This window comes from Mus caroli, chromosome 3 (genome assembly GCF_900094665.2).
Source record: "Mus caroli chromosome 3, CAROLI_EIJ_v1.1, whole genome shotgun sequence".
NCBI classification, from domain to species: Eukaryota; Metazoa; Chordata; class Mammalia; order Rodentia; family Muridae; genus Mus; species Mus caroli.
In genome coordinates, this window is record NC_034572.1 from 36,252,474 (window position 1) to 36,274,116 (window position 21,643).

General features: G+C 34.6%; 1 protein-coding gene across 4 annotated transcripts in view; it reads right to left on the minus strand.

Moving 5' to 3' along the window:
• The window catches only part of Sclt1 (sodium channel and clathrin linker 1), a 110,284-nt gene that overhangs the window by 79,934 nt on the left and 8,707 nt on the right, over positions 1–21,643 (minus strand). For 2 of the 4 annotated variants that reach the window (XM_021157908.1, XM_021157909.2), the window contains exons 3-8: positions 20,109–20,167; positions 19,539–19,611; positions 16,350–16,405; positions 9,322–9,457; positions 2,179–2,301; positions 569–634 (exon numbers count right to left, since the gene is read on the minus strand). In XM_021157908.1, the coding sequence (XP_021013567.1) occupies positions 569–634; positions 2,179–2,301; positions 9,322–9,457; positions 16,350–16,405; positions 19,539–19,611; positions 20,109–20,167 (513 nt within the window). Of the gene's footprint in view, positions 1–568; positions 635–2,178; positions 2,302–9,321; positions 9,458–16,349; positions 16,406–19,538; positions 19,612–20,108; positions 20,168–21,643 lie in introns of those variants that run through there. The other 2 variants (XM_021157911.1, XM_021157910.2) reach the window with 2 other exon arrangements.

A 21,643-nucleotide genomic window follows, 5' to 3' on the forward strand; every position in this document is an offset into this window, starting at 1 on the left:
CTATATCTGGGTCCTTTCAGCAAAATCTTGCTAGTGTATGCAATGGTGTCAGCGTTTGGAAGCTGACTATGGGATGGATCCCTGGATATGGCAGTCTCTACATGGTCCATCCTTTTGTCTCAGCTCCAAACTTTGTCTCTGTAACTCCTTCCATGGGTGTTTTGTTCCCATTTCTAAGAAGGGGCATAGTGCCCACACTTTGGTCTTCATTCTTCTTGAGTTTCATGCGTTTAGCAAATTGTATCTTATATCTTGGGTATCCTAAGTTTTGGGCTAATAGAGGATCTAGATCACTCTACTCTTAAGAGACCTCATCAAATACCCCAAATACCCGAAGAGAGTTTTCAGATTAGGATGTAATTCACATGCACGTTGGTTAGACCTTTACAGGGTACTGTTCAGTTTAAAGAAGTATGTTCAGTTACTAAATATGTAAGGAAATCAGGAAAGGTACTGTTTATACGCCTTAATTCATACAACATGCTTTGATGTGAATAACAATGAATAAATATAGTTACACTTTCTAATTCATAAAAAGTAGGAACAGAAAGTGTTCATTTCCACTTACCATTTCTATGTTCTCATTAGCAACATGGAGTTTCTTGGTTAGTTGTTGAAAATTGTTCAGCTGATCCTAATAGGAAAACAGAGCAAATCCATAGTGTTTTGCTTGTTGCCCACGCTTTAAATAAAACTAAAACCAACTCTAATATTGTACATCTAAATTTGTATGACATTGGCATTATATCTTCTATTGTGTCAATTAGTAGTCAAATAAATAAAAAAATATATAAATGATTAAAAGTGAAACAAGGAGGCAATGGTGCTTCATTACAAAAATGATTTACATTTATGTAAAATCATTATTTGTACAATAAATTATTCACCAATAAATATTTTAAACATAGACGGTGCAGTTATAAACATTTAAGTGACTAGAAAGTATGTGCACAACACCAGAAACTACATATTCAAGTATATCCAAAATGGGTAAGATCAACTGTGCAAAGGAGCCACTGTAGTAATTGTGTAACTGCTGTAAGAAACTCCATGTTCCACAAGTTTAAAATAATTTCATCAGGTCATACAGTCCTATTAAAGACTACTTGTACAAATAACATAAAGTTGGAGCAGATTTTTAACATGTCAGAAAACAAATGAATAATAGGCAACGAGGAAAATAGAGATGAAGTAATATTTGTAAAGTTATTTATGAATAAAATCAAATGATAGATTTCTAGTATAGTAGAAGAATGACTTTATGTGAAAACAACAAAATGATTTAAGGCCTTAGTATTCACCTGAAATAGGAAACAGCCTTGAAGAATTTGTTTTCTATTAGACCCCAGAAGTTAAAAGTTTTATAGATCAGATTATATATGTTATTTCAAATCACATCACGGATAAAACAATATTGTAAACTAGAATATCATATAAGTATCATTAGGATTACACAGTCAGAAATTCGCTATGATGATATTAAAAGTATTCATAAACTTGAACTTTAAGAATTAACAAATGAGAGTTATGATAACCCACTTATATTAACAGATAATTCTTAAGTCTACAGCACTCAAATGTACTTAGCAGTAAAAGAACCAGCAGAAAAACAACTTCCTAATGGGACAGGAGGTCTTTATGTGACAGTTTGTTAACAGAGGCATAAATCAAAAGCCAGATGCCCAATGCAATGCTCTAGACAGAAAGAAATCTTTAATAACTAATAAGACTTCTTCCTTTGATAAAATTGTAATTTGTCAACATATTGGACATCTATTTTAGTAAAACATCATATTCAATTGTGTGAACATTGCTATTTGACAGTGTTATCATTGTATTTGAGGAAGTTTCTCCATTCACTGAATTCAATGAATAATTTTTGTTTTGTTTCACAACAGGTAGGAAATTAAGCAATTACAACACCACCAGAGGTCAGTTTATAAAGAACAATTTTATATTTCTTTTCCAAACTAATACACCTTTTAATTCTACTTGCATTCAAAACACAACATGCACTGAGGCAGTTCTTTGATTATTTATCTGCTTAGAAGATTCTGAGATATATTTGTTGTTAACATTAAAAAAACATGAGATACTTAGGAATTTCTTTCCAAAACACTTTTTTTCATGATAAAATTTTTGACAAATACATAAGAAAATCATAAAACTTAGGCTTACTTTTTGCTTTCGGTTTTCAAATTCATGAATCTGGGCTTCAGTCATATGCTCCTGATAGAGTTTCTGTACACTTTGCAACTCCTGAGAAGCAGTCTGCCAGAGTTCCAGAGCCCAAGTTTTCTCCTATAAAACAATAACAACAAAAAACTTTGATAGTTTCTTAAAGTATCAGAAAGCTATTTACTGATAGTATAAATAATCATATACTTTTACAAATGAGTACTTGTAAAGTTACAAAGTAAATCTAGACTGTATATAAAGATGGTAGTCATGCATAGTTTACTGTAAGAACACATTCAGGGAATGCACTATGATGGGACCACAGCAGATGTACTAAAGACAAACTACAATCACCACAATCATTACTAGATGATGCACTCTGTAGGAAAAAACATTGTATATATAGTCCATGTTTGACAGGTTGTTATGTGGGATGTGACTGTAATATAATAATATTCATGATTTTAAAATTTTAGTAGTCATTTTCTTATTTTGAAAATTTCCTTTTACTTTGAGTTAATAGCTAAAATTAATGTTATCAGCAATACATATTAGAAACTACTCTGTTTTACAAAAATTATAAATTAAGCCTTGACATTATTAAAGGAGAAAAGTCCTTCTGAGAAACTACAGTATGATTTTCTGATTGTAAAGAGTTAAGTGCTTATTGTAGAAAACTAAAAAAATATGAAAAACAGAAGCAATAAAGAACCATTTAGAATTTTAGTATTAGCTCTTCTAATAAACACTACTAACTTGGATATAATCATCTTTATAAATGTTGACTGTTCATGTCTATAAATTCTTTATAAGTTGCTTCTGGTATACAATTTTTTTAAGTTTTTCTTTTAGTAAAATTATAATCACATAATGTATTTTTTAACACTATTTTACTTGGCATTTTGTGGTAAGATTTTTATTAGTTCATCATTTACTTTTTAATTCAATTAACTTTTTATAAAGTTCCACCAAAGTATAGTAAGGGGTTTCAGAGTTAAAGACTTTGAGAAGATTTTGAGGTCAAAATTGTGTTTATAACAATAGGAAGACATCTGCCTATGTGTTCTTGTCTGTCACAGTAGAATTTTCTAAAGTATATATTATGTCATTTCTGCTCTGAGAAGTGGTAGAAAGTGTGCTTATATTATTATTCAAAAAATAAAGCCAGTTAAATTTACAGCAGACTAAATAATGATAGCTATAACTCACAAAATGTACTGTAGGATATTAAAATAAGATAAAGTGGTCTGAGTAGTCTTGAAACTAAAAGGCTAAGAAGTGCTAATTTAATCCACTGAGACCATGCAAATAGCAAATAGCCTAGGGTTCCTTAGCAAGTTTAGACTAAGTGTGGAAAACAACAAAACAAAACATTTTCTCTTTGGTGTGATTTGGAATGATAAATGTCCCCTGTGGGCACATGATTTGAACCCTGGATGCTCAGTTGGTGATGTTAGGAAGAATAAAGGTAGGAGATGGCTTTGTTAGAGGGAGTCAACTCTGGGGGCAGGGTTTGAAGGTTTCTATCTTGGTCCCACTTCTAGGTTGATGTCTGATTCCTGATTTCTGTGCGGTGAAAATAAGATGTCACAGCTTTCTGCTCCTGTTGCTGGCCTCCATAGCTTTCTTGTCGTCACAGAGGGATCTAATTCTATAGAATCATAAGCCAAATAAATCCTTCCTTTAAGTTGCTTTTGGCCATTGCACGTTCGTTATCACAGCAAGCTTTGGAATCCCAGGAGGAAGCTAGTACATCACTTGTAAGTTTTCCTGAAAAGGCAGAGCTAAAAGGCTGGACTATGCTGAGTATACTTTTAGATTATAGGATTTCAATTTCTGTAACATGTACTCAGAAAATGTACAAATGACTCCCCGACCCTCTTGTGGTTGGCCTTAAATTTATGATCTTCTTGCCTCTGCCTCCCTTCATATGGCCTCTTCTTAATAAAATTCCCCATCTTAAATAACTGTCAGAGCTAGAGAAAGTATCCAAGGAGCTAAAGGGATCTGCAACCCTATAGGTGGAACAACATTCTGAACTNCTAGTCGGCCATCACTGGAAAGAGAGGCCCATTGGACACACAAACTTTATATGCCCCAGTACAGGGGAACGCCAGGGCCAAAAATGGGAATGGGTGGGTAGGGAAGTGGGGGGGAGGGTATGGGGGACTTTTGGGAGAGCATTGGAAATGTAATTGAGGAAAATACATAATAAAAAAAAAAGAAAGTAAAAAAAAATAACTGTCATCTTTCCTTCTGAAACAATAGTTAGGTTTGTCTGTATGTGAATTATCACATTTGTTGATAAACAGAATTTGGAGTTAGAAGACATAGTCAAGATCTTCAAGTCCTGAATGGATAATTATAAACAACTGATTTCCTTCAGATTTGTTTTCTTAAATATTATTTACCATTTTGTTTTCTTAATCATTCAAGGCACTAAAATGTCTCATATTTCAAAAAGCCTCAGAAAAAGAATGACAAGAATTACCTGCAGTAGTACTTACAGCACCCCTCCCTACTTTTCTATTGTTGCTGTTTTATTAAAGATTTATTTAATGTGTGTATTTTGTGTGCATGTATATGTGCACCATGTATGTGCCTAGCACCCACACAAGTTAGAAGAGGCATTGGACCCCCTGAAAATGGAGTTATAGATGTGTGTGAGCTAGAATGTGTGTGCTGAGAACTGAGCCTAGGTCCTCTGTAATGCTTTTAGGTGCCTAGCCATCTCTCCAGCCCTTGTCTTACATGTTTAGCCTAGGTCATTGCACATGATAGACAAGTGCTCTACAAAATCCAGATTCTTAAAGAAGTACTTCTCAAAGGACCAGTATTATCAAAATCATCTCAGACTATTAGAAATGCAAATTATTGAGCTTTGCTTCAGATAGCGAGAAATGAGAGATGCAGAAATTATGTTTCTACAAGTCTCAAAGCGATTATGATATATATGAATTTGAGAACCGCTAAGTGAATATGTAACTTTTGAATCAGTGTTTATCATTACCCTTCAGTTTAATTTATTTTGCAATTTTATATTTTAGAATTATTTCCTATCATGTTCAGGAACATTACATGAATTTAATTTATGTCTATATTTTAACATAACTCATATTTATAAAGAGTGATTCTTATTGCTTTTAAGCATATGCACACATGTATTTGTGTGCAGGGATGTGCACATGTGTACACGCCTGCCAAGGTCAGAGGTCTCAGATCTCTGGAGCTGGATTACAGGTAATTGTGCCGCCCTTGGCTTGGGTTTTGGAAAGTAATATCTGTTCATCTGGGGGAAAATTATGCTCTCTTAACCACTGAGCCACCTTTCCAGCCCAACATATCTTTCTTTAAAAGAGAAAAAAATATTAGTTCTTTGAGAATTTTGTACATTGTGCTTTGATCATATTCACCACTTCCTCCACTCCCTCAACTCTTCTCAGATTCATCCCATCCCTTCAGGTCTGGCTAGCCTGGAACTCTGCTACCTAGACCATGCTGGCCTCAAATTCAAGGCCTCTGACCTTGGCAGGCGTGTACACATGTGCACATCCCTGCACACAAATACATGTATGCATATGCTTAAAAGCAATAAGAATCACTCTTTATAAATATGAGTTATGTTAAAATATAGACATAAATTAAATTCATGTAATGTTCCTGCACATGATAGGAAATAATTCTAAAATATAAAATATCTACCTTCCTCTGCCTCCTGTATCCTGAGATTAAAGGCATATGCGTGTACCCAGCTCCCACAGAAACTCTTTTTAACAATTACAAGAATCTGTGAGATGTCACCATCTTACTATCAAGGAATACAAACATTTTTAAGACTCTTACTGTCAAACTTATGCTTTCCAGATGTTTTACAAATCATTTTAATGTCACAGAATAAAATACTCAAAACTAAATGTACTAAGGTCTTAATATTTTACTCTTGCTGTTCTATCCTAAATATATTTTATATGCAAGTAACTTAAATATACTTTGAAATCTTATTTATATCTTGATGATTACTACTGAAGACAGGAATAGAAATAATGTTAACTTATTAACTTAAATATATGTTTACCACTATACTAAATGTTATAGGCTTAAGCTTAATTACCATAAAATCTAGTAAAATAAATTACAAACCATATGTATAAATGAGGAAGATGAGATGTAAAGAGAGCTCCCAAGGTTACATAGTTTGGAAGTGAAATGGAGATCAAACACAAGAACTCTGACCAGCCCCACCCAGTACCTCATTCCTTGTTAGCCTTTCCTAAAAGGTCAACGAAAGAAGGAACAAGTTCTACACTGTACTAGTAATATTATATGACATTGTCTGTCATATAGTATATACTTAATAAATATTTATGGAATGAAGGTATTTGAATTTTGACTATTTTCATAACAGTCATCTCTTGGTAAGGGGAGGGAGACTCATCCCCTTCCTTCAGGACACCAAAATCTGCAAAGGATCAAGTCCTTTATATAAAAGGACTAAGTATTTACATATAATGTTCATGCCTGCTCCCACAAACATTAACTATCTATCATACTTAACAGTAAACATTTTGCATGCTCCATTGTTTGGGTTGTAAGATAATGTCTACATATGGTCACTACAGACACAATACTTTTTTGTATATATTTCTAAGTGTTCATATTTTTTCTTTTTTATTTGTTCTTCTCTCATATATCACACCCTGACCATAGTGTTTCCCCTCCCCCTTCTCTCAGTCTTTCCCCACCACCTCTCCTGTCTCACATATCTATTCCTCTTCCCTTCTCTTCAGAAAAGAGCAGCCCTCCCAGAGATAGCAACCAAATATGGCATAACAAGATGCAGTAAGACCAGCCACAAACCCTCATATGGAGGCTGGACTAGTAAGAGGCGACCCAGTAGGAGCTTGTCCCCAATCAGGCAAAAGAGTCAGAGACAGTCCCCAGTCCCTGCTCTCATTGTTAGAAATCCCACAAGAACATCAAATCACACCGTAACATATATGCAGAGGACCTAGATCAGACATTCAGGCTCCAAGATTGTCAATTCAATCTCTGCGAGCCCCCATGAAACCTGGTTAATTGAGTCTGTGGTGCCCCCGCCCCCGGCTCCTATAATCCTTCCTCCCCATCTTCCTCAGAATTCCCAGAGCTCAGCCTAATGTTTGCTGTGGGTGTCACAGATGCAACATTTTTAAGAATATTTTTGATCCATGGCAGGCTTAATTTATTGGTGTGGAGTCTAGTGATAAGAATGGCCAGTTGTGTTTTGACAAAATAAAGTACACAAAGATTTCTTTTTTTCTCAATATTCACTTTTAAATATTCCATTTAAATTAGTTTTCACTTGTTTAATTTCAGTAAGTTTCAAGAGTATAAGGCTTAGAACATTCAATCTTGTAACAGATAATCCTATTCAGTTTTTTAAAAATCAGACTTTTAAAAGCAAATTAACACAAAAATAGCTATGTATTTAATCAGAGAGTGCCTGGCTAGTGTGTGCATGGTCTTAAATCCAATCTCCTAAATGATCATACATAAAAAAAGGTAATGTACTAGTCCTTACTAATCAGGATAAACACTTGGCATGACTGTTCCATGAACTTTCTAACATTTCAGGAGTAATAAATGCATATTATGCCATGGCTTTCTAAAAGATACCTCAGTATCTTGCATTTGAAAGTATAATTTCCACTTATGTCTGTGTAAACAACTGTAAATTCCTCCTAGTATGGAACAGGGAAAATTTTTCCACATTATTTTTCCTCTGTATTTTTTGATTTTTTTTTAAAGATTTATTTATTTATTATATGTAAGTACACTGTAGCTGTCTTCAGACATTCCAGAAGAGGGCATCAGATTTCATTACGGATGGTTGTGAGCCACCATGTGGTTGCTGGGATTTGAACTCGGGACCTTCGGAAGAACAGTCGGCGCTCTTAACCACTGAGCCATCTCGCCAGCCCATCCTCTGTATTTTTTAAGTTCCTTTTATTTATATATTGAAAAAGTTCAATGTTAGAACATGTTCCTGATCAACATAAACACAGCCTTTCTAATTTACCTAAAATAGTATCCATAAATAGTCTCAAACCAGATTTTTAGGGAATAAAGCTATAATTTTTAAAGATAATTATAAAATCAAATCTATACATTCATAATTTCTAGGACTATTTATAAACAAAGAAAGTGAGGCACAAAAATTATTCTCCACCTATAGAGCTCCAAAGTAAAAGAACAGCGCCACATACATACAAGGTCTGAGACACAGGAATGCAAAATTATAAAATGAAATAAAAATTTTCTTATGTACAAATTTATAAAAATTTTAACATTGAAAATGAAACACACAGGACAGAGTCACAGCAATTTCAAAAACTACGAGGGAGAAAAAAATAGCCAGAGAAAATATAACTTTAGAAGCATAATTATGTTATAATCTTTGAAAATTGAAAATGGTATTATAATAAAACCAGAAAAATATGTAAATTTATGGGATTAAACCAGTGATCTCTCTTTTCTTTAGAATATTCTTTTTACATTAATTATTCTTTTTTTTTGGGGGGTGGGTAGGTTTCGAGACAGGGTTTCTCTGTATAGTCCTGGCTGTCTTGGAACTCACTTTGTAGACCAGGCTGGCCTTGAACTCAGAAATCTGCCTGCCTCTGCCTCCCGAGTGCTGAGATTAAAGGAGTGCGCCACCATGCCTGGCTTAAAATTAATTATTCTTAAAGGACAAAAATGTTCAAAATGCAATATGATTCAATTAAAATATATTTGAAGTTATATTTGTAACAAATAGTGAGGGAATTATTTACAAGTATTAAGTCACAGCAAAATCAACTGTTATAAATTTTGTTACTCTGTTAAATAACAAAAGGTCAGTCCTGAACTTCATTCAAGTGACATTATATGGACTGAATAGTTATGTTTAGGATTATGTACGTATATACATATATGCATATAACACCCACTGATGAAAACAAAGGTCATGAATTTGAAAGAGCAAGAAAGGGTATTGGAGGGATTAGAGTGAGAGAGGGGAGAAGGGAAAAATGATATGATTATAATATCAAATATAAAAATTTTAAAAGATTAAAACATTTCTGAAGACTTTAAATTTAGTAAGTAAAAAAATATGCCACTTACTTGATTGGCTAGTTGCAATTGTTCTTGAAGGATCCTCACGGTCTCATCATCTGCACAGATGTCATTTCCTATCCCTGTGCCAAAGGGAAGGGCTTCCAATTGCTTTTCAACAGCATCTTTTAATTTACTGTGCAACCTTTGCAATAAGCAGTTAATGTTATACTCATTTTAATAAGTCATTTTTGGAGAATTCATTAAGTCAATATGAGTCACATATATTTCCTATATGAAATAAATTTAGTAGATTTATAATAAAAATAGAAGGACTAGTCATTTAATATTATTGAGTAAAAGTATGAATATTCAAACATATCAAACTGATGATAATTCAGGCAGAGTTCAGTTTGTCCTACAGAGATTTAAAAATTTCAGAAAGATAAAGTTCTGATGTTTCATCATACTAAATAATAAAAGCAATTCAAAGATAAAGTTTTACATGTCATTTATTATATATATGAATTTATGACAGTGTTTTTCTTAATTGTTCTGATATTCCTATGCTATGTAATCACCAATAATTACTTCAAATTATTAGAAACATCCAAAAAAATTTTACAAGTGGGCTCATACAGTTCAAATTCACTTTGTTCAAGACTCAATCATACATTAGCTCTTTGAATTTATTTTCCTTATTTTCTATATTGGCTTTTATATTCTGTCTTTTCAATCTGGGTGAACATTCCTAATTCTCTCATTCATTGTTTTTCATCTCTACTACTGCCTCTTTTTATATTTTAGAATATAAATATTTGGTTCTGTTTTTAAATGTTAGCAAGGATGCTAAGACTGCACCTTAGTGCAGTCCCTACTGAAGCTAAAACTAAAACTATCACATGATCCAGTCCTACCACTCCTATGGATATACTGTGATGGGATCTTAGCACACAGCAGTTATAGATGCATATCCATGTGTACTGTAGCAATATTCACAACATCTAAGCTGTGGAATCAACCTGGATGTCAGCAGATGACACATATACAGTGAATTGTATTCAACTATAAGAAACAAAATGGATAAACCCTGAGATTACTTATGATAAATACTGCAGGTTTTCTTCTTATGTGGAATTTAGACTTTCAAGAAATATGCAAAGCATAAAAATAAGAGTGACTACTTTGGGAAGAGGAAGGAATTTTGCTGGGTGAGAAAGAGTAATTGAAAACACCCAACACTTAACAGGCATGCAAATATTTGCGAATATTTACCTTTACTGTTATTGTAACCAAACACCTGATAAGGGACTTAAGGGAGGAACGGTTTCTTTTGAGTCAGAACATACCCCACTGGGAACCTCATGGAGCAGGTGGTTCCTATCAGTGTAAGTATAGATAGGCTATGTGTTTAACTCTGAAGAGATCAGAGAAAGCAGAGAAATGGGAATGGCAGCACTCATCTGACTTTCTACCTTTCCATCTTTATTCGGTCCTGAACTCATGGGATGGTGCTGCTCAGTCAATGCTTTCCCTCCTCAATTAAACCTCTATGGAAAAGCCTTCCTTTCCAAGCCCTTAGTACATGAGTCTTCAGGTGATTCTAAAGCCTATCAAGTTGGGAATAAAGATTAACTGTAAATGACTATTTTACCGCTTCACTTATTATTAACTCAGAAGATATATGGTTCCAGATTTTTGTAAGTAGCTCAATAATGTCCTTTGAGAAGCGAAGGCTTTACTATATTTCTCTCAGTCTTGCTGAGTCTCTGGAATCTGAGCTCATGGTTAAAATAATTGTCTCTACGTGCATATCCCCTTGCAAGTCAACCAAGCTCCACTGAAAACATCCAAGACACTTTGGGCAGCACAAATTGGTCCTGATGGGGTCCGGAACATGAAGTTTGGTAAGTAACTTTAGTATTTTTCTTGTAAATGAAATAATTATTTCATTATTTATAATCAGTACCTAGATATTATGTATTCCTACATCAATATATTAAACTGTTTCCAAAATCCAGTACTATGGCATTGTACACAACAACTATATAATCCAAGCTATTACTAGTTTCCTTTGATTTAGACCTGCTCATGTGTACTTTTCTTAAAATATTTTCCCTGTAATTTTTAAATTATTTTGATTTTGCAGTCATTAACTATGACACATAAATAAAAGTACAATTTTTCTCTAAAGACATAACTAGCAGAGCTCACTTTAAAACCCTGTAGCATTTTCAAAAGTGCCTTTAATAAACCAAGTGTCCATTTTTTTCTACTTTTCTATCATGAAACCCAACTGCTGCTATGGTTTAGATATGGCTTCTGCCAAATATGTTGAAATGTGACGCTTTTTGTAGCATTATTTCAAGGGGGTAGAGTCTATAAGAGGTGATTAACTATGTGGAAGTAAGATATCTTGAGAATGAATCAGATCTTGTGATTAACAGGCATGAGAACAACTGTTATGAAATATGTTGGCACAGAAGTCCCTTCTCCATGGACCTCCTTCTACTTTGCATTTTTCCATCATGATACATCAGCATGAGGCTCTGACCAGAAGCTGAATGATGTTAGTGCCATGTTCCTAGAACTTTAGGACTATGGGAGTCAAATAAGCATATTTCTTTATGAATTTCTTAGCAGACAATTTTTATAGCAAAAGCAAAACAAACAAAAAACACAAAACCAAAAAATAAAATAAAATAAATTAAAAACCAAACAAACCCCATACTTGCACTATCACATTACTTTGAAATAAGTAGATTTTAAAGACTAGCTTCAAGATATCTGCACATGAAAGGAAGAATGTTGTAAACACATACACAAAAACAACTAAATGGTTATTATCTTTATACTATAAAATGCCTTGTCTTCCCAGTACATTAAAAATTAAGCCTAATTTAAGTATATGATTGAAAAATTACTGTAACATTCTTTACTGGGATATTAAAACTCTGTATAACAATAATTATTTTGAGAAAGAATATTAAAACTAAAATAACCACAATGAATAAAAAAAATTAAACCTAATTTAAAAATTTACTCAATTGTATACTTTAATAAAAATTCATAGTGTAAGTATAAGAGGATTCCAAAATCAAAAGGAGAATTAATAAAAATATTTTTTAAAGAGAGAAAATATGAACATATTTAAGGCTAAAATATAATTCCACAGGAATGCTACATGTACTGGCTAATTTTTTATATTATTTTTAAATTTATTTTGTCAACTCGACAAAATAAGGTCACCTGGGAAGAGAGAAGCTCAACTGAGAAAACACCTCTACCAGACTTCTCTGTAAATAGCCCTGTGAGGCAGCACATTATGGGCAGCGCCATCCCTGGTAAACTAAGTTGTTTAATAGACTGAAAGAAACACAGGGACAAAAAAATGGAGCAGAAGCTGAAGGAAAGGCCATCCAGAAACCATCCCACCTAGGGATCCATCCCATCTGCAGACACCAAACTCAGACACTAATTGCTGATGCCAAGAAGTGCTTGCTGACAGGAGCCTCCTGAGAGACTCTGCCAGAGCCGGACTGATACAGATGAGGATGCTCACAGCCAACCATCGGACTTAGCCCAGGGACCCCAATGGAAGAGTTAGGGGAAGGACTAAAGGAGCTGAAGGGGATTGCAACCCCATAGAAAGAAAAACAATATCAACTAAGTGGATCTCCCAGTGCTCCCAGGGACTAAACCACCAACCAAAGAGTATACATGGGCTGGTTCATGGCTCCTGCTACATATGTAGCAGAGGATGGCCTTATCTGCTATCAATGGGAGGGGAGGTCCTTGGTTCTGAGGAGGCTTGATGCCCTAGCGTATGGGATGCTAGAACAGTAAGGCGGGAATGGATGGGTGGCTGGAGGAGCACCCTTACAGAGGCAAAGGAGAAGGGGGATGTGATGGGGGGTTTGTCGGGGGAGACCGGAAAGGGGGACAATATTTGAAATCTAAATAAATAAAATAACCAATAATAAAAAAGAAAGAAAATAGACTAAGCAAGTCATGAGAAACAAGTCAGTAAACAGCACTTGGGTTCCTGCCCTGCTTCCCCCAATGATAAATTGGGAGCTGTAAGTCCTTTTTAAGTTGTTCATCACTGCAATAGAAAACAAACCAGAACAACATGCAGTCATGAAATGCAAGTACATTAAAAGGACTATAACAATAAAGCAGAAACTACTATATAATACAGAAGAATACAAACAAAAGAAAGTCAAATTTTAAGAGTCCATACATTGGATAAATTTAGGATTCAAAAATGAACTCCCCCAGTTTTGGTTTACTTACAAGTCAACAACAAGATCAAATTTCTACAGTTTTATGTTTCTTAATGTCAAATTTGGGGAACTCAGGACAGAATAAAATTTAAGTATTCTTGGTTTTGGACAAAAGGTTTTTCTGTGTAGCCCTGGCTGTCCTGGAACTCACTCTGTAGACCAGGCTGGCCTCAAACTCACAGAGACCTAACTGCCTTTGCCCTCCAAGTGCTGGGATTAAAGGTATGTGCCACCAAACACCACAGGCTAATTAAAGTATTCTTGATGATCCAGTTTTAAAATTCTAACATGCTGAGAAAAGACATAATAGTAGATAGAAAAAATAAAATAACCACAGAAGATTCAGAGACTACACTACCTTGAAATCTTAAGAAGAAAACAGAAAATTTTTTTCATTAAGCACATCTCACCCTGGGAGTAGACAACTTGTAATACCTATTATCTAATGTTGCAATGGGCAATTGGCACTCATATTTATATTTCACATTTCTCTACCTATATAGTACTCGAGAGTCTAAAACTATATTTCCAAGATGTCCTCAAAGATGGGGTAGAACAGATTAAAATTTTAGCAGAGGTACTTAGACGGACATATTTTAGTACCTTGAAGCTCCTGGGGACTGGACCACCAACCAAAGAATACACATAGAGGGGCCCATGGCTCCAGCTGCCTATGTGGCAAAGGATGGCCTTGTTGGACATCAGTGGGAGGAGTGGCCCTTGGGCCTGAGGGTGTTTGATGCCCCAGTGTAGGGGAATGCAAGTGCTAGAAGGTGGGAGTGGGTAGGTGGGTGGGTGGGTGTGCACTCTCATAGAGGCAGGGGGAGGAGGGATAGGATAGGGGGTTTGTGGAGGGGAGACATGGAAAGAGGATAACATTTGAAATGTAAATAAAGAAAATATTCAGTAAAAGAAAAAAAGAAATTAAAAAAGAGAAAAAAAGGGAAAATAAAAACTTGGGCAGCAAGACGAGTAGGCATTCATGAGAAAAGCAAGTGAAAAATGGTCAAACATATCAATATTCATAAAACGTAAATTAAGATCACAATGAGAAATTACTTAGTGACAATGATAGTTCTTAGGAAGTTTGATTAGAATTATTCCTGGAGAAATATAGATCAATATGAATTAAAATTTTTACTGGTGAGAATGTAAGCTAGCTGATACAGCCAAGTTTTAAATTAAGTTGACATTAAATTACAATCCTATAACCTGGCAATTTCATCTCTGGAAATTTTCATACCTGTGCATGATAATGAAAAGGGTTAAGTTCCAGAATACTGGATGATATGGTTTTTAGTTTTAGAACTGTAAACCTAACAATATAAGCAGAATTTAACATACTAATCCCCTTTGGTAGAAGGAATGAGGATGGGAGCTAGAAGGAACTCATGGATAAATGTATCAGGGTCGGCAAGTCTGTATTTAATCAGCATGTTTCCTGATACATATTTGTATACTATCATACTGTTTGACAATATTAATGGTACTTATGTGCCCTATTTCAAGCTAAGACTTTATTTCTTACACTTGGCCCATGAAATAATGCTCCTTTGTCATAGTCTATCCAACAAAACCCTCAGGATCAAGCATGATAATTCTCATTTTGAGTCCTTGGTCAGAGAGTCCAAAGGACACTTACTCCATCCCAAGAAAAGAGGGTATTGGCCTTGACTTTTAGTTGCTTCCCAAAATTTGAAGTTAAATCTCTGTTGCTGAAAACAATACATACTTTGGACACAAGACAGGAAGATACGAAGCTAGAAATAACCTGGAAGTTTTCTTGAGGACTAATGCTTATAGTACTAGAAGATATAAGCCACCAAGGGGTCCAATCCAGCTGTGGCACCTATAAAGCACAGCAAAGATCAGCATGACATATCCCCAAAGGTAAAACAGTGGCACTTCTTTCTTGTGAGTAACCAACAGCTGTCTAATTGGCCTACACAATAAGAGGAAATTCAGACCCAGTACTGTAAACCTAGCCAATTATCTAAGACTGGTAAGGCCATGAAACCTAAAGGAGAATCCATTACTACCATTTTCCTAAACCAGTATAATTTCTAACTACATCCTATATATTTACCCATAATTACATGTAGCTCTCACTCTTATCAAATAATTTTTTTTTTTTTTTGCAGCAGATAAAGACTACTACAGAAAGCTACAAGTGGTCAAAATGCAGAAAATTGACCATGAGTTGCCCAGCCACATTCTATAACACCACTCTTATATCTAACACAAAAGAAGGGGAAGCAGAAAGGTTTTAAGAGCCAGAGGACAAGGCTGTCTACTGAGAGACAGTTCTAGATATGACAGGGAAGCGATATTCATGAAGTCTCAACAACATGGTAACTAAATAAGGATCTGAACACCATCACCAGCTGACTTGATTCTATGGATGGGGGAAATCTCAGAAGGCTTCATCCTTAGAGGAAGAGCTAAAGGCAATTAAGGATTGCTGAGAGAGGCAAAATTAATGGCTATCCAATACCATGTTGTCAGTCCTAAAAATAGACATAAAAGCAACACTAAATGAACATAGCAAGCTCATATTCATATATATGTAAACATTAACAATAGGTTAAGAAAAAGAAGAAAGCATTTTTCTTATTATTTTCAAGTTATAGCAAAAATGTTACAACTGAAAGAAGTTAAATAGCTTGTTTATGGTCACAGGTAATGAAGCCAGTAGTCAACAGAAACACAAGCCCAGGTTTCTGTACTCTAAAGCACCACACTCCATGCATCAAAGACCAACAATAAAAGTTACCTATTAACAACAAAAGACCCACTGGCTAATTGATTTACCTTTCATTTTCTGTGATGACAGTTTCAAGTTGTAGTTTCATCTCACCCATGTGCTTCTACAAGAATAATGAAACATTCTTTCATTATTCTTTCATTATAGGTGTGGGAATACATTCCCCAGACACTTAGATCTCCACTTATGACTCAATCCATATGCAAGCAGTTACAGAGAAAATTTAGTCATTTCTTTTAACAAGCCATATAACATACAGATAGTTTGACAATGTACTAAACATGATAAAACACTTATTTTGAATAGGTTATAAATAAATAAAAACATTTTATGCAATAATTGAGAAAATTATAAAAATATGTATCCTGGAAAACAAAAGAAGATTCAGAATGATAAAAGAAGCAGTTGAGCTGGGTGAGGTGGCACACACCTTTAATTCCAGTAGTCTGGAAGCAGAGGCAGGTAGATCTCTGTGAATTTGAGGGCAGCCTGGTCTATAGACTGAGTTTCAGGACAGCCAGTGCTATTAAACAGATAAACCCTGTCTTGAATAAACAAGCAAACAAACAAAAGCAAAAACCCAGCCGACTGCTATCCCTTGAAAATATATCTTAACTAATCCATGTTTTTAGGGGAAGCTCATATCTGCATGAATAGTCTTTCCTACTTCAAGAGATAAGATGAGAATGGTGAAAAAGGAAATGCAGGTCTTCTTTAACAATCATTCTTACCTCACCACCCTTCCGACCTGAACTCTTCTAAACAAGGTTGCTATGGTAAGCAGACCTGGTCACTGATACAAGTATCTACTGCTAAGTAGTCCTTAGCAGGCTCGATGACTTAAAAACCCACTAACTAGAATACAAGGAAGATTATAATTCATACTTTAAAGAAAATGAGAGGAAAATTTCACTGATTTTCTAAGGTAAGACTATTAGCCTTTCAAAGGAAAAAAGAAATGTTAATAAAAGCAAAATGACAAAATAAGGAGCCAGTTTTAATAAGAGCAAAAAGGTGTGCAGATGGCAAAAGGCCATCATGAAAAAGCAGTTTTTCAACAAAGGTGCACTCAGCTCAAAACACACCCATCAGTCTTCATTGTGTACTCGAGGGTAAGGAGAAGAGCCAAGCTTGGAGAGACCTGGCACAAAGAGTGTGAACAGGCAGCTCTCCAAGTCTCTCTCTCCTACTCAGAGATGATCAAAGCAGCTTAGCCTAAGGAATCACTAACCACCTTTTAATATGAAATCAGCATCAAAACTGATTCCCCCCCCCCCAGGTTCCTGCTAGCCAGAATTTCAAACTAAAATGAACTGATGTTCTACTAGATAATTAAATACTGAATATATTTATAAAAGCACTCTAATTTGAAAAGTATCTAATATTATAAATGATTATATAGAATATATGTGTACTATGTAAATCACATTAAGGACTTTATTATAAAATACTTGAAAATATGTAATATTTGGAAGGAAAAGATCTACAAAGTGCTTCTCACATAATCAAAATTTCCCTACTATGTATTTTTTGTTTTGTGTGGTTGGAAGGGGGATCTTTATACAGAGAATTACAGCATGCTTTTACTGCTTTGAAGGCATACTACTTCTTGATCATATCTGTAATCTTTTTTTTTTAATGTGTTAGATTTTGTTTGTTTGCTGCTTTTATGAGAGAGTGTCTGTGTATGTTGCCCTGACTGTCCTGAAACTCTCTATGTAGCTCAGGCTGGCCTCTATCTTACAGAAACCCATCTGCCTCTGCCTCCTGAGTGCTGGGACTAAAGTCACAGACAATTATGCTGAGGTACATCTGCAATTCTTAAAAATTAGCATTCTTCATTAATTATATGTGTGCACATGAACAGATTATTCTTAGAAGTAGATAACATCTTCTTTCTCTCTCTAAAACAAATGCAATAACTATTGCTATTAGTGAAGACTCTTGGGCTTTCTAAGTGTAGCTTCTTCCTATAACTAATTCAGTAATCACCCAGAGGTGGTAAGAACCTCAAGTGAGAAACTGAAGCCAAGCACTTCAATAGAATAGCTCATTAAAGAGACACAGGAACCAGACAGCTTATAAGAAGTTTTAGGAGAGTTTAATTTCCAGGCAACTAATTATTCTGGAACAACAACTGAAGTACACAAAATAAATATACCATCATTCAATTCATAGAGTGAATTCAGCAGAAACTTTGACTTGCTACTCCTAAAACTAAAAATTACATGACTCACACAAAAAAGACTTGTTTTTTTTAAATTGCCCATCGGAAGGAAAAAAAGATATTTTTGTGGTTGGCTTAAGCTTAAAGGGCAAAAGACTATAAAAAATATATCACGAAGAATGGGAAATAAATTAAGAATTGTCTTATGCCAGAGCCAAACAGAATTTTCAACAGAGGAATCTTGAATTGCTGAGAAACACTTAAAAAAATGTTCAAAGTCCTTTGTCATCAGGGAAATGCAAATCCAAACCACCCTGAGGTTCCATCTTACACCCAGTGGAAGTACATAAGCGGGTAGAGCTAGGAGGGATCGATAAAAACAAGGTATGCAGGAAAACCTCTTATGGAAACCTATTATTCTGTAAGCCAATTTTAAAAATAAAAAGTCTTTTGAAAAAGAGTATTTATATTGTTATCCTGGTATCAGAAAATTTGGGAGGAAACGTAAAAAACATTTCAATTCAAAGAAACACATTATAAATATTAGTTGTACTCTAAAAATGTGGTTACTTTAAATGTGTAACAACCCTATAGTATAGTATGCTTTTGTTTTTCATGAGCCTAATCTCAGAAGCCCTGAGACTGAGATCTGTTTACATAGACAGTGTCTTGAGTTTATTTCCATTATTCTTAAAATAAACTTCTACTAGTAATCAAAAATAAGACAAGTGGGTTAAAATCTTATCTAAAAGATATCTTTATATGACAGAAGTAGCATCTGAAGATGGGGAAACATTCTGCAAATAATGACACATGTGGGTAGAATGAGGGTAAAGTTTGAATGGCTCTGAGATGGCTCTGAGCAGAGATATGAACAAATAATATTGCCATCAGGACACAGCTCCCAGCTTCTGAGAGATGCCTCTGCCAGAAAGGAAGAACAAGGGAATACTGGAGAAAAGGAGAACTGAAGCTAGTGTTTATAGATCCACATTTACAGTTGAATGAGACTTTCAGATTTTCTTCTCATACTAAACCTTACAAAAGCTAAGTGATTATGACTTCTTACCTGGTAATAGGTCAGCTGCCTGTTTAGCTCTTCCAGATGTTTCTCATACTCAGCAATGAGAGGAGGTAAAGAACTAAAGAAAAGTACAGAGTTAAAAGATTGAATATTCAGTTTCATTTACTTTAAGCATGTAACAAGTAAAATAAATCTCAAAATGAAAATTTGTGTCTAATACTAATTAGTACTTGCCCTTTATGCTTAAACCCTTAACACAAGTAATATTCTGAACTGAAAACTTCTTGATTCTGTGGAAGGAGCAGGAGAGAAGTCTTGAGCACTGAAGGATAACAAACAGCTTCTCTGGCTTCCACCTAGGAAAGTCTCACTTTCCATAGGATTTACTTGTAACAAATCAAAGATGCTCTCAGATATTACCAAGTATCTTGGGGAACAGGCAAGATCATCTTCCATTATAATCCACTCACATAAATTCCATCAATATTTTTATCAACTCAATAGCAAGTCATTATGCTTAATTACAGCAGATCCTATAATAAGCATTCATAAATTAAGGAACTCCTTCAATAATCAAATGATTGAAGAAATAATATGTGTTTAGTAATACTTCACCTTTGCTCATTTATTGAGTCTACTAGTGTGTCACCTCTGCCTCCTTTGGACATGCTGTTCTATAACAAAAATATAAAACATATATAACAAATTATAAAAAACAGGCTATTCAAATATTTTTCACATTATTCTAGTAAGATTGAAACTGGCTTAAATTCATTGTCATTAAAATTTTTATAACTATAAGATAAAAACAGCTGATACTGAAATGCATTGGTAAACTTATGCATGATAAAAGGTTTGCCAATTAGAACTATGAAGAATTTTCTATCTGGTGAAAATATCTACTAGCAATTAACACAAATTGTCAATATTTGTGGTGAAACAAGGGAAGCTTACATTAAGTTCTGTAGCAATACAAGGCTGCATGTGTTCCCATCTGGTCAACATGATATAAGGAAGGTTTAAAGACTGAAGAGTAGTATGTGACACAATTATCATATACAGATAATTTGATCATTTACCTAGAACACACCTCATAATGCAATAGATGTTAGGGTCAAATAGAGACTACATTAAGTTTTAGATAGGAGATCACACTAAAAACAAAGTTCAGTAGTTTCCTCAAACACTAATAGTCATTTTCCCTTGATCTTCTTTGAAAGTGACTTGTGTACTGTCTTTTTTAACAGGTAATCTTTTTACTTTTGTAATTTTTCCCTAATTTTTACATTGGCAGCTCATTACTTAAGTTCTACCTCCTTTCTTTGAATTTAATCTGCTCTTGCTCTTCATTTTGTACATTAGATGCATGCAAATAGGAGAGTACATTTCTTCTCAAATGGTGTTTCAGTTCTAATGTATGAGTTTAAAAAGTGTTAATCTTTTTGTTTGTTTGTTTTTGAGATAACTGTAGAATCACATGAAACTGTAGAAAATAATGACAGGAAGTTTTAGGCAACTTTCCCCAATGCAAACATTTTGTGAAGCTACAATGTAACATACAGATGATCCTTAATTTAAGATGGATGACAGTCCCATCTGAGGTTGAGAATGATGTAAGCTCAAAATGCATTTAACACACTGCCCTATAAAACATGGTGGCTGAACAACATAGAGCCTGAAGAGTATGTTCACACTTGTGATTATATAGCTGGCTGGGAGGCTGGGCTCACTGCTGCTGGCCATCACTATGGGCGAGCATCTTACCATATATTATTCACTCAAGAAAATATCTGAGTGTGCATCACCTTCACATCACAAAGCTGAAAAATTGTCACAGCACTGTAGCATGGGGACCTTCTGCAGTACAATGCCATAACAAAGTTTTCATGAGCCAAGGATCAATCAGCACTCCTTTTAGTCATACTACTTTCCTACTACACTTCCTTATTATTAGGTCTAGGCAACCACTAGTCAGTTTTATGTATATATTTTCATAACATTAACATGAATATAATTGCTTGGGATTTTTTTTTTTTTTTTTTTTTCAGTAGAATTTCTTGGATGTTTAGGAGCACATTTCACTATGTAGCCTAGGTTAGCCCCAAAATCACAAGATCCTCTAACTCAGCTTTCTAAGTGATGGATTACAG